Source organism: Lucilia sericata, unplaced genomic scaffold (assembly GCF_015586225.1).
Source record: "Lucilia sericata isolate MDLA Ls3-8-SP2 unplaced genomic scaffold, ASM1558622v1 Contig000041F_arrow, whole genome shotgun sequence".
NCBI lineage: Eukaryota > Metazoa > Arthropoda > Insecta > Diptera > Calliphoridae > Lucilia > Lucilia sericata.
This window is the reverse complement of record NW_023994079.1, coordinates 785804-800306: the sequence shown is the minus strand read 5'-3', so window position 1 is coordinate 800306 and position 14503 is coordinate 785804. Positions and strand designations below refer to the sequence as shown.

At 30.0% G+C, this 14503-nt stretch overlaps 2 protein-coding genes across 3 annotated transcripts; both read right to left on the bottom strand.

Annotated features, from left to right (window-relative positions):
- Positions 1 to 10121: 10121 nt before the first annotated feature.
- On the bottom strand, positions 10122 to 12437 carry LOC119613903 (ubiquitin-40S ribosomal protein S27a). Its single transcript, XM_037969979.1, has 3 exons — positions 12316 to 12437; positions 10760 to 11097; positions 10122 to 10310 (listed from the first exon to the last, which is right to left on the bottom strand). Exons 2-3 carry the CDS (start codon positions 11078 to 11080, stop codon positions 10161 to 10163), a joined length of 471 nt encoding a protein of 156 aa, XP_037825907.1. The 5' UTR covers positions 11081 to 11097; positions 12316 to 12437; the 3' UTR covers positions 10122 to 10160.
- LOC119613889 (ribosome biogenesis protein NSA2 homolog) lies at positions 11186 to 12404 on the bottom strand. Of its 2 annotated transcripts, XM_037969961.1 has the most exons (3): positions 12316 to 12404; positions 12209 to 12235; positions 11186 to 12069 (listed from the first exon to the last, which is right to left on the bottom strand). In XM_037969961.1, the coding sequence occupies exon 3, from the start codon at positions 12040 to 12042 to the stop codon at positions 11263 to 11265; it is 780 nt and encodes a 259-aa protein (XP_037825889.1). In that variant the 5' UTR covers positions 12043 to 12069; positions 12209 to 12235; positions 12316 to 12404; the 3' UTR covers positions 11186 to 11262. The 2 variants fall into 2 exon arrangements, with proteins under 2 accessions (XP_037825889.1, XP_037825897.1); XM_037969969.1 differs by lacking the exon at positions 12209 to 12235 and having other exon boundaries at positions 12316 to 12368.
- Positions 12438 to 14503: the final 2066 nt, after the last annotated feature.

Here is a 14503-nt window from a genome sequence, read left to right as displayed (position 1 = left end):
GCACACCTTTGAGCTTTATTGAGCAACTTCCTGTAACTGTCCTTTCTCAATGTCTCCCACCAGACAATGCAACCATAAGTTAGAATAGGCCTGACAACCGATGTGTAAATCCAATTTACCATATCTGGTTGCAGACCCCAATTCTTCCCTATGGAATTCTTGCATGTGTAGTAGGAATTGAGACCCTTTTTCATTCTTTCCTGAGTATTTTCCTTCCATGACAGCTTGCTATCAAGGAAGATCCCTAAATACTTAGCTCCTCTAGATAAACCTAATTCGACGCCATCTAACTTTGGCAATCTGAAATTGTCTACCTTATACCTTCTGGTAATTAGTACCAGTTCCGTTTTACAAGGATTAACTCCCAGTCCCTTATCCTTCGCCCATAACGAGAGTTCACCTAATGCAGTCTCCATGATGTCACTGATCGTGGATAGAAATTTTCCTTTGACCAGTATCACCACGTCGTCCGCATAGGCAACTATCTTCCTACCCTTAGATTCAAATAGCCTTAGGATACCGTTAACTGCTAGTAGCCACAGAAGAGGAGATAAAACACCTCCCTGTGGTGTCCCCCTGGTAACCCTTCTCCTAATGCAATGATCCCCTAGGGTAGAGTTAATGATTCTACTGCTAAGCATACAGACTATCCAACTCACCAGGAAGTCCTGAACTCCGAGCCCTATAAGCGAATCTCTAATAGCCTCAATCCTTATATTATTGAAGGCTCCCTCAATGTCCAAAAATGCAGCCAGAGTATAATACCTATTCTTCAAGCCGTGCTCAACACAACTTACTCATGCAGTGCACTCTCAACAGATTTACCCTTAAGGTAGGCATGTTGAGCGCCACTAATGAGGCGAGTATCAATATTGTTCCTTAGATGTAGATCTAACAGTCTCTCAAGTGTCTTCAAAAGAAAAGAAGACAGGCTGATAGGTCTAAAATCCTTTGGCTTTGAGTGGCTTACTTTACCGGCCTTGGGTATGAAAATAACCCTAACCTCCCTCCACCTCTTTGGTAAATACCTACTACCAAGGCATCTCTTAAAAATCTTCAGCAGAAGAGATATAGCGTCCTGAGGCAAGTTCTTTAGTAGAGCTGGAAATATACCATCCTGCCCTGGTGACTTGAAGGGGTCGAATGAATTAACCGCCCATACTAGCTTTTCCCTGGTGACTATCTCCTCTATGCAACTGTAGGTGTTACTTGGCGCCACAGACTCGAACTCCCGTTGGTCGTCAACCACATCTTCAGTTGCAAGACAACCCGGAAAATGTGTTTCCATTAGCAGAGCTAGGGTCTCAGAGCTAGACTCCGTCCATGAGTTATCGCTCCTTTGGATATACCCTATGACCCTTGGGTCCTTAGATAACATCCGTCGGAATCTTGATAACTCGTACACACCGTAGAACGATGAAATCCGGAAAAAAATGTATGCCATCTGATTTCTACACTTCCAACTTAAAGTTCTATATAGGTTTTTATCGTGCACAAGATCGTCCGATAACAGTTATATATAATTTTATATATACTTCCATAGTAACATTTTTTGTAAAAAAAAAGTTTGTTGTTGTAGTACACACCGTTGTTGTAGTACACACCCTAGAACGATGAAATCCGGAAAAAAATATATGCCATCCGATTTCTACACTTCCAACTTAAAGTTCTATATAGATTTTTATCGTTCACAAGATCGTCCGATAGCAGTTATATATAAATTTATATATGCTTCCATAGTAACATTTTTTGTAAAAAAAAGTTTGTTGTTGTAGTACACACTAAACATCTGCATGGGTATACTTGTTCTTAAATTCACAGTACTGCATAGTATCAAAATACACGTACACTATTGTGAAAATATTAAACAAGCATGTGCAGGATGTGTAGGTTCGAACAAATGAGTTATAATCACACACAACTTGCTTAATATAGAAACGGAATATTACTCGTCTCGCTCGTTGAGAGTTGTGTAGTGTTTGATATAGTTAGGCAAAAACATTTTTATGATAGCAAAAACATCTCGAAACCTACGAGTGATCAGTGTGATCAGTTCGAACTTTTACGTACCCTAGAACGATGAAATCCGAAAAAAATGTATGCCATCCGATTTCTACCCTTCCAACTTAAAGTTCTATATAGGTTTTTATCGTGCACAAGATCGTCCGATAGCATTTATTTATCATTTTCTATATATGACCATAGTAACATTTTTTAAATGTTTTTTATTAAAAGGCATTCTGTAACGATATAATTCCAAATATATTTATATTTTATCAGATTTGTTCCTTTCCACAATTATATACATATTTTAATTGATCAAAAATAATTTTTCTAAAGTAAATCATGAAAATCAATTTTTTTGAACCTTTTCCACGTGCATAAACACATATTGAAAATGTAAATAATGAAAACGAGTTTTTGCGTCTTTTCCACGTGCAGAAACACATATTTGTAAACATAACTAACTCACCACACCAAAAAAATGTTTATTTTGATAAAACAGCTGTTACGGTTTGTTTTATTTTTCGTCGGGTTGTTTTCTTTATGTGCGTAAAAAAGTCGAAAAAGTCGAAAAAAGTCGAAGAAAGTCGAAAAAAGTCGAATAAAATCGGAAATTGTAGAAAAAAGTCAAAAATAGTCGAAAATTTTAAAAAAGTGGAAAAAAGTCAAAATCTCTAAAATAGTCGGAAAAACTCGAAAAAAGAGAGAAAAATTTGGTAACGGAAAATTAAATTAAAATCGTAGTAAAATTATGAATGAAAATAAATACTAGCTAAATTTGATGAACTCCTGTTAAAATATAGGGCAGGATGTATCTTATAGATACAATGGGAGTAAAGGATAGGATAATGAAAAAATTAAGTTTAAGGGGCAATAAGAATCCATAAGTTATGCCAACAATGATAATACCTAGTATCAAGCGCGAAAATGTAGATAAATAATAAATAAGATACAGGGGAAGCTTTATTTATATATATATATATATATATATATATATATATATTTTAATAATTTGGCGGTAAGAAAATTGGCAACAGACTTATTTCCAATATATGGCGAAAATCCACAAATAAAGTATATGAAAGCCAGTATTTAAGCTAAAGAGGTTATGGGTTTATCTCATAAGCTAAAGTAATATTAAACGATAGTGGTTGTGCAAAGAAATAAGGAAATTGAAAATAAAATCTATATATGCTTAATCTATATAGATTAAGCATCCCAAAGTACAAAAAAGAATATATCTTTAATAATTGCCATAAAGAAAAACGAGTTAAATTGTGATATAAATACCACCAACAATGATAAAGTTTTAAAAAACGAATACTGATTTAAACTTAACAAAACAAGATATTATAAAAAGATATAATCAGTACTTATGGATTTGCAAATTAAACCATATTGAAAAATAAATTAAAACTATTTGCTGGAAAGGAGAGAGAGAAAATATTGATATTAGTATAATTATATGTATGATTAAGTTAGATTTAAGGTAATGTGAATGTGTCTGAAATTTGTAAGTCTATCGAGAGTGTGTTGTTATATGCATTAATTTGTAAGTTCGTGTTTCCCTATAAGAAAAAAATTAGAAGTTAACCAAACACAATAAAAAAATAGGTATATCTCAGAGATGAAATAACAAACTAATTAGGTTTCTCACATAGAGCTGAAGTTTAGTAAAAAGAAAAAATTAAACCATGTCCTGTGTAGTGGCGGGAAAAATACTACCTCCTAGCCTAAAGGAGCTCCTTTAGGCTAGGAATAAACATCTTATAATCAAAAAGTTAGTGATTTTTCAAAAATAAAATAGCTTGAGACCTAGGTGAAGATGCTAAATTAAAGAGAATGTTTGCATAGTGAAACATAAAATAAAACATAAGAATCGAGATATATTTCTATTAATATTTTTATTTTGTTTAGTTCAGGAATAAAAAAGAAGTATATATATTAGTATAAAAAAAATGAATAGTCTTAAGTAATATTGTGTTTTGAATTGTGTGGAAAATACAATAGTAATAGTTAGTTTATTAAGATTAAAATAAAAATAATGTTATGAATTTTGAAATGTTGATGATGGCTTAGTTATCTAAAGGGTTGGTAAATTGATGGAGAGGTAAGTGGAGTGGAGTTTGGGTCGTCAAGAAATTATGTGGATGAAATCGTGACTTGGTTGGGAGGGAAGTAAAAGAGAGTAACACCAGTCTCTGAGAAATGTTATGTTAGTTTAGTTTCAGTTCATTTGGGTTTCTTTTATTTTATTTTCGTGTTAAGGTATGCTGTTGATGAGTAAGGGTTGGAACCTCCTGGGAAATATTTGAGCTATGCAGAATCCTCATCAACCGAAAGTAACAGTAACAACTTCAAAAAATATGTGTTGAAAACTTATAAATGGGTTTTACTGTACATTCAAAGTCAAAAAAGTTGTTTGTGGTGTTGATAGTGTATTGAAAAGTGTTTATAATGAAAAAACATTAAGGAATAATTAAAAAACAAATCCAATACACTTTTAATTAGAACCTATGCCAAGGTACATATATTAATTTTATAAGGTAGTGTCATCGGCGAATTCAGAATACCGAACGAATTGTTTATATTTTTTTATATGTAGATTGACATTGTGCCTGCACTTGAAGGCGAATTGGCTGTCAGGGAAAAATTTCAAAAACAGCTGACAAATAAATCAAAGCGAATTTTTGTTAAACAAAAAATGTTTATAAATTGGAATATTAATTTCGTGTAGTATAATTTTTTGTTTTCAAACATAAACGAATTTGACAGCAAAACTGTGCCTTTAAATAACGTTTTTTAGAAAGCCTTGAAAGCAAACAAACAAAGCAAAATGTTTCAGCAAAAATTCTACAAATGAACTGCCACCAATTATTGTCATTTATATAAAATTATAAATATTAAATGGATATTTGACATTAACAAAATGAAAACAAAGTTTGACATTTACAAAATGTAAACAAAGTTCGACATTTATTCTACCCCACGGCGAAAAATGAACATAGTAGCAAAAAACGATCAGCTGCTCTGATAACACTTCCTTATAGTTAATATATATTGAATCTATGCAAATATTTAATAAAATAAGGTTGTTTTCCTTTTAATATTATTTTTTTTTTAAATTCTTCTTCACATACAATTTCTTCAATGTTTACATTTTTTGCTGTTTTTTTCAAACGAGCGGTGAAAACAATCATACAGTTCATCTCACACACTCATCTAGTGTTATCAGAACAGCTGATCGTTTTTTGCTACTATGTTAATTTTTCGCCGTAGTGTAGAATAAATGTCAAACTTTGTTTACATTTTGTAAATGTCAAACTTTGTTTTCATTTTGTTAATGTCATATATCCATTTAATATTTATAATTTTATCGATGTGAACAAAACATACTTTTTTAACAAACTTTTTCTCAGAGTTGTGTAAAAACGTACATACCTTTAATTTTATTTATTTAGTACTTTTTTAATAAAAGTGCAGTATAGGTACAGGGTACACCATACTAAAGTGTTAAATTTTAATATTAATATATGTAAACGATTTTCGATAGAGAATTATACCAGAAATATAAAATTTAAAAAATTCTCTTACACAAATTTTTAAAGAATGCTCTTACAGAAAATTTAAAAATTCTATTATAGAATATTCGAAAAATTCTCTTATAGAAAATTTTAAAAATTCTCCTACAGGAAATTCAAAAATTCTCTTATCGAAAATTTAAAAAACTCTTTCATAGAAAATTTAAAAAATTCTCTTATAGAATATTTTAAAAAATTCTCTTATAGAAAATTTTAAAAACTTCTCTTATAGAAAATTTAAAAAATTCTCTTATAGGAAATTCGAAAAATTCTCTCATAGAAAATTTAAAAACTTCTCTTATAGAAAATTTAAAAACTTCTCTTCTAGAAAATTTAAAATATTCTTTTATAGGAAATTCGAAAAATTCTCTACTAGAAAATTTAAAAAACTTTTATAGAAATTTTCTTATAAAATATTTTAAAAAATTCACTTATAGAAATTAAACAAAAAATATAGAAAATTTAAAAAATTATCTTATAGAAAATTTAAAACATTCTCTTACAGAAAATTGATGCACTTATAGAAAATTTTAAAAATTCTCTTATAGAAAATTTAAAAAATTGTCTTATAGAAAATTTTAAAACTTTCTTTTACAGAAAATTAAAAAAATTGTCTTATAGAAAATTTAAAAATTTCTCTTATAGAAAATTTAAAAAATTCTTTTATAGAAAATTTAAAAAACTCACTTATAGCTAATTTTTGTGAAATTATTTCATAAAAAAATGTGAAAAATTTTAGATACATTTTCTTTCTATATTTTGCTATTAACAAAATCGGTTAGATATTGTTGTGCCAAAAAAATTATAATATTTTCTAAAGATAATTGTCCTAGGAACCGATTTATGGGTTGTCACTTTCAAAAAATTAGCCAATTATATGGTATTCACTATTAAAGTGTTATTTTTCAATATTAACAAATATATAGTTTGTTGGTCATCAAATCGGTCAGATATTGTTGTGCCAAAAAAAGTTCCACAAATTTCGAGAGATAATTGTCCTAGGAACCGATTTATGGGGTTGTTACTTTCGAAAAATTAGCCAATTATATGGTATTCACTATTAAAGTGTTATTTTTCAATATTAACAAATATATAGTTTGTTGGTCATCAAATCGGTCAGATATTGTTGAGCCGAAAAAAGTTCCATAAATTTCGAGAGATAATTGTCCTAGGAACCGATTTATGGGGTTGTCACTTTCGAGAAATTAGCCAATTATATGCTATTCACTATTGAAGTGTTATTTTTCAATATTAACAAGTATATAGTTTGTTGATTGTATAATAGTGAATACTAATTGGCTAATTTCTCGAAAGTGACAACCCCATAAATCGGTTCCTAGGACAATTATCTCTCGAAATTTGTGATACTTTATTTGCTCAACAATATCTGACCGATTTGATGACCAACAAACTATATATTTGTTAATATTGAAAAATAACACTTTAATAGTGAATACCATATAATTGGCTAATATTTCGGAAGTAACAACCCCATAAATCGGTTCCTAGGACAATTATCTCTCGAAATTTGTGGGACTTTTTTTGGCACAACAATATCTGACCGATTTGATGACCAACAAACTATATATTTGTTAATATTGAAAAATAAAACTTTAATAGTGAATACCATATAATTGGCTAATTTTTCGAAAGTGACAACCACATAAATCGGTTCCTAGGACAATTATCTCTCGAAATTTTTATATCTTTTTTTGGCACCACAATATCTGACCGATTTTGTAATCAACATACTATATACTTGTTAATATTGAAAAATAACACTTTAATATTGAATACCATATAATTGGCTAATTTTTAAGACTGTGAAAACACTATAAATCGGTTCCTTAAACAAATCTCTCCCGAATTTGAATGATTTTTTAATGAAAATCATTAAATTTACAATGATATATTAAATAACACCTAAATAGTGACAGCAAAAGTATGTTAAACAAACTGTCAAAAGTTATATTGTATAGTTGCTAGTTCCTAGGACAATTATCTCTCGAAATTTTTATATCTTTTTTTGGCACCACAATATCTGACCGATTTTGTAATCAACATACTATATACTTGTTAATATTGAAAAATAACACTTTAATAGTGAATACCATATAATTGGCTAATTTTTAAGACTGTGAAAACACTATAAATCGGTTCCTTAAACAAATCTCTCCCGAATTTGAATGATTTTTTAATGAAAATCATTAAATTTACAATGATATTATTAAATAACACCTAAATAGTGACAGCAAAAGTATGTTAAACAAACTGTCAAAAGTTATATTGTATAGTTGCAAAAATGCGTTTTTTAGTACTATTTTTGGGGTTACTTTCTTGTGCAACTGTGTATGTAGTTTTTTGACAGTTAGGTTTGTTACCGGTATATTTTCTTCACGCGGGTTATAATTTTATATAAATGACAATAATTTGTGGCAGTTCATTTGTAGAATTTTTGCTGAAACATTTTGCGAAATTAGTTTTATTTTTAAAAACATCAAATTAAATTACAAACAGATTCAAATTTTTAAACATTTTTTGTTTGACAAAAATTCGTTTTGATTTATTTGTCAGCTGTTTTTGAAATTTTTCCCTGACAGCCAATTCAAGTGCAGGCGCAATGTCAAACTACATATAAAAAAAATATAACCAATTCGCTCGGTATTCTGAATTCGCTGACGACACTAACTTATAAAATTAATATACCTGGCACTCATCGATTTTTTAATACATTTTATTTTTTCTTTTGCTCTAAAATTTTACCTAATGGCGGAATTCAAAAAAATCGTAAAAAAATGTAAACAAAACCATACGGTTCGAATTTAGTTTTTTGACAGCTGTCAATGGTTTCTTATCTGGTTATCTGTGGTGTGCGCACAGTTTACTGTATTCAATTAGTTTGTGATTAAAAATTTTAACAAGTTACTTATTCTTAGCCTAGTGGCCTCCGGTAGGTTAGTGGTTAGTGTTCTAGTCTGGTAGACCGGAGGTGGTGGGTTCGATTCCCACCTGAGGCACTGGTTAAGGAGCGCACAACAGGCCCGATAGAGGCCTAGGTGTATTTCTTCGTATTTGATGTATATACATCCACCTTTCAAACTAACTAACTATTTTTAGCCTAAAACTAAATTTAGTAAAATACTTAGTAAATTGCGGCTGCAATTAGTAATTTTTCAAATCCGTGCTTTTACAGAATATATGGTGATTTAAAAAAACGCCCTTAGCTCTACAAATAACAGTAATTTTTTAACGGAAAAATAAAAGTCTGATTGAAACAGTAAAAAAATGAGTTTTATTTTTCCGTCATAAAATAACAATTATTTGAGGAGTTTTATTTTTTCCATCAGAAAATAACTCATTTGGGGAGTTTTGTTTCCCCAGTCAAAAAATTAAACAATATTTTTTCAGTCTCTTATTTTATTGAGTATATCTGACCAAGTCCATTAAATAGTTGATTTGTATTGACGTTGAAAATATCTGAATCAAAAATGGCAAATGGTAATTTTTCCTGTTGTGAATGAACACAAGCTTTTTTAATTTCTTCGGAAGGCATTATTATTGAAAATGAGTTTAATTTTCTGTCGGAAAAAATTAAACTCCTTTTATAATTTTTATTTTATGACGCAAAAATATAACCATGATAAAAATATGATATTTTTATCATGAATATAACTCTTTTTTTAAAAGTTTCATTTGAATTTTTATTTTTAGGTTGAAAAATAACTTTTTCGGGTGGATTTTTAAAGTCATAAAATAATTGTTATAAATTAACTTTTTTGATATAACTTATAAATGTTCGGGCCCTGATTTTTACTGTTTCTAGAAAAAAGATTAGGTGTAGTTGGATGTTGTCAAAATTGAACAACATCCCTCCAATGACACGCTTATCGTCAATATATCAAAATTGGAAGTAAAAATAATTGATGTCATACTTTACAAACGACATCTTAATCACATCTAAAAATGCAATTGCATATTTTTCGCTTTTATAATCCAAACATATCCTTACAAATCAGATTACAGTTACAAGTGAGGAAAGAGATGTAGAAAAGTCGCTACAAACAACATATCTGAAGCACTTCAAATTTTGATTAAAAACGAGTGAAATTTACATAAGCGTGTCATTGAAAGAATACGATTTATTTTTGACATACAAATATCGGATTTTTACAGCTTCTAAAGACTAGATGTAGTTCAAAGTTGTGAAAAATGAACATCCCTCCAATGACACGTTAATGTAAAATTCATAGGTTTTCCCACCTGAATTTGAAGCACTTCGGGTTGCTAGTTGTGATGAAAATTCTATATATTTTTCCACTTTATTTGCTGGGTTCAAGTGTGTTATTTGTGGTGAAAATTCTACTATTTTTTCACTTTTTTTTTGGTGGGTAATTTCGATTTTTCGAACATAACATTGTAGTTATATATATGTACCAAGTTTTAACCAAATCGTGCTACGGAAACTGGTCGAAAACTCTGTTAAAAAATTTGTACCATTGCAAACCAACAAAGCAAGTTAAATTAAAGCTTAAAAAATGTATTGTTTGATATCTGAAGCAATCTTTATTTGCGTATTTATTTTTCTTCAGGTTTGCTAAATACAAATGTCAGATTACACTTGCCGCAATAATGGCGATCTTCGTGAGCTGCCATAAAAACACCTGCTCCACAATTTTCCCCGGGACACTCACGACGTAGACGGTGAATTTTTCCATTTTCATCAACCTATGTTAGAAAAAAAATATTTAAGATGTATTTTCGGTAATTGTAAAGAAATTCATAAGTAACCCAACTCTACATCTGTCATGTTCATAACTTTTTGATTTAAATTTAAATCAGATATACACAAAACATATTTTTTTATCTTTAAATTGTCCTATATTTATATTGTTATTTCGCCTGCTTGTTTTGGTGTATACCTAGATTTTGACATTTCGCGTTAGAGTTAGGCCACTTTTTAATTATTTAAAGTTGACAAAAGATCGACAAATTTCTTAGTTTGTAAAAAAAAGAAATCGCAGTGACGCGTATAGCAGCTTATATGTAGATATTTTTTAATAAAGTATGTTCTTGTGAACACGAATAATTTTTACAGCTCAAGATCAACAAGACTCAAGAATTCCACCTGAAGCCGATCAATTGGCATTATTGGTAGTAGACAGTTTAAAAAGTACCTTATAATATTTTAGAACAGCAAGCTTGACCTTCTTCCTCTTGTGTTTCATTTTTTTGGGAGTAGAGTAATTCTTCTTCTTGCGCTTTTTTGCACCACCACGAAGACGCAATACCAAGTGCAGAGTGGATTCCTTTTGAATATTGTAATCCGAGAGGGTACGACCATCTTCCAATTGTTTTCCAGCGAAAATCAAACGTTGTTGATCTGGTGGAATTCCTTCTTTGTCCTGAATCTTGGCTTTGACATTTTCAATAGTATCCGACGGCTCGACCTCAAGAGTGATGGTCTTACCCGTTAGGGTTTTGACAAAAATCTGCATTGCGTTCTAGCTTTGCCCTGCAACAATAAATAAAAATACATATATTATATTAAATTAAAATAAGAAATAAGTTTCTTCTATAATTAAAAAAGTAAATAAAATGTATTGTACGGTTTGTAAATCTCTTTATTAAAAATTGTACTTGTTATTATAATAAACCCTTAACACTACAATATTTATCTTTAAACCAATAACACAGCATTAATAACTCCATCGTTTTCTGGATTGTTGGTCACCTGAGCATATTTACCCCAAACAACTTTGCCAGTTTGAGTTACTAAACCCAATTCAGATATATTCACTTCAATCACTGTACCTTTAGTAATAACGCCAAGAGATGTAAACATGGGAGAGCTTGGGTTCTTTTTAACACCGATTATAGGCAAATGAAAAGTGGCCTTTAATTCAGGATGCGTAACGTGGGCTTTTTTCATACGCAATGCCATTGGTCTAATAAATCGTTCGAATTTAGGTGGTTTTCGTGTAAAGTTTTCGCCCACAAAAGTTACTTTAGTCACCATTCTTTTCCACGCTTTACGTTTTGTTTTGCCAGTTTTAAGAACTTTAAATACTTCGGCGTCTGATTGTGCACGAACTTTCGGAATTGGTACATCCCATTTTCCTGCTTTTTCTTTTCGCTTCTGTTTAATCATATTTGACAAAACTTTTGCACTTGATTGGATGCCTCTATCCAACAAGTAATGCGGTAAGGCTCCATCTTCAATTTTTTCCACCTGTTTCTTAACTTTCTTTTCTTCATGAGCCTGAATATTCTTTTTTATTTGTATTTTCTCATTTCTCCGTTCTTTGTTAAAGAGTTTAGCTTTTATTCCACGAAGCTTTTGTGCTTTCTTTGCACGTAATTTAGGTAGACGTGCTTCCCTCTTACGTTTTCTCTCCTCAAAATCAAGACGTCTCCCATAAAGCTTGCGATGGCGTTCCATGTACTCATTTTGTGGCATTTTTTAGAATAATTGTTTTCAACACACCTAAAATAAAAAATACATATTTACATTACCCTCTTTAAAGCAGAATATTGTTTGCTATATCAAAAAAAATCATTGTAAATGGGAATCCATATACGTGATCGTCCGCAGCAAAACTCATATTCCGCAATTATTTACTCACCCAAATATTTTTTGTAAAATGAATACACTAAAAATATTTTATAACCATAAATAAACACACTTATAAAAACAGAAAAAAATTAAATCAGTAAAATATCCGAGACCCACCTTCACTGTCACGCTACACGATGTAAAAAGGAAGATAGTTAAGTTAGCTGCAGATACTTTACTAAAAAGGCACAATTAGTGCAGCCAAGTTTATATTTAAATATTTAAACCCAGAAAAGAAACGTCTAAAGCCCCCTTTACACGAGCACACAAGTAATATTATTTGTCGAAATTTTATGTAGTATAGTACGGATATACTTCGTAAAATAGGTTTCTTCTTTATTTATTGTTTCTTTCTTTAAATAAGCTTCATGTTTTTAAAATTTGTTTATTTTTTGTTTCAAATAAAATATTTTTTCTTTGAACTATTAATAAATATGTGAGTATATGAATGAATATGGTAGCTTTTTTATTTTATACACAAATTTCAAATCTTCTCAGATGGTTAATCAAATTGAAATACATGGGGAATTTCGTGTCAAGTAATCCAACTTTAAAAATCGATGTCTTTCAAATTTTCAGCTTTATCGGTCAAGAACTGTCGGAGTCAGAGGGGATCAAAGTTGGACATTTTGGTCATACAGGGTTTTATTCAAATGAGTGGAACTTTTCACCTATTGGTCCTAGTAAATTGTCCAAAAGAGTTAAGATAGCTATTTCTTCATTCTTTCAAAAAAAAATTTATTTTTTTTTTCAAAATGGGCCTTTTTTTTTTGCTTAAAACAAAGCTTATACAATTTTCTTGAAGGGCTTTATAGCCCTATAATAGGATGCGAATGGGATATCTATCAAAAAAATTATCTTTTAACGGAAGAATAAAAATTTTTCAATATTTGGCACTTAATTTTCCTCTATTTTTTCCAAATTGACATTTTTGTTGTATTTTTTTACTCAAAAGAAAGCATAAACTATTTCCTTTAAGAGCTTTGTGGTCACTTATTGTGCTGAAAATTTGTGTCTGACCTACTATCCAATAGTACTAACCTTAGTGCTGCATTTTTTGAAATTATTCAAAAATCACGAATGTCGCATTAGATCGGGGATGTATTTTTATGTAAACACATACAAAATATGAAACAGCTGTTTCAATCTTACTTTGTTATTATTGTCCTGTAAACACATAAAATATAAATCATACGACATTTATTCTCTTTTTTGACATACGGATGGAATATCATTATACTTCTTCATTAGACTTTACATACGTAAAATGTGATCGTCTGTGATCGCTGTATATCCACACGCCAAAATTTTGATCAAAATTTATGTTCGTTTTGTTTATTCTTCTTCTGCTTCAATGATTACTAGTATACATTACTAACGCAAAAACAAATTTTGATCAAAATTTAGACTTGTGACCATACAGTTTTACTAACCCGGACGTTACACATGTTTTATCTTTCAAGGTTAGTTGTGTATAGTTGCTATCATTTAGTATTAAAGGTCCAAACACAATACTTTACGTCGAACAGTAGCTGACAGCTCGTGTTTAAGCCGTGTCTATATTAGACAAATATTTATTATGCTAAACGTCAAATTGTTATCGTGATAAAAAATTGGCAGGTATAGACAGCATTTATTGGCGTTATAAAGACGTTATGACAGTGATGTCTGAACAAATGTTTAGACAACGTTGTCTTGATAACAAACGTCATGGTATTGTAAAATTTGTATAGAATTTTGTTTTTGTGCAATTAAAATTGATTTATAACATAAGTTTTAGTGAAATTAGTGTTTATTTACAAAATTTCAATTGTTTCTGTAAAATATAGCTTATTTCAGTAAAATTATCTGTGAGTTGTCGTGATAAAATTTGCATTTTGTTACTCCTATGTATTAACATAAACAAAAAACCGACATTTTTTCTGCCGATGTTTTGACAAGTGCTGTGATAAATATTTGTCTAATATAGACACGGCCCCAATTTCTTATTATTCTTTGCTCAAAGGTTTCAATTTCTATCTAATATAAAACGATATGATTGAAATTAAGCATTCAACCATAGATAATATAAGAAATATTTGGACTTTAAAGCAAATTATTGTTTGTTGTCATATTCAGAATCTGATGTACTAGGAAATATACTATGTAAGGTCTCATGTCATGGAGCGCAATGTGTTTTTAACAAATGAACACCTATGTACACCGGATTTTAATTTATTAACACATATATAAAAGATTTATTGACAATAAACTATCGTTACTAATACTTGTAGCTCAATTATTAGTGTTAAGTTGAATTTTTAAA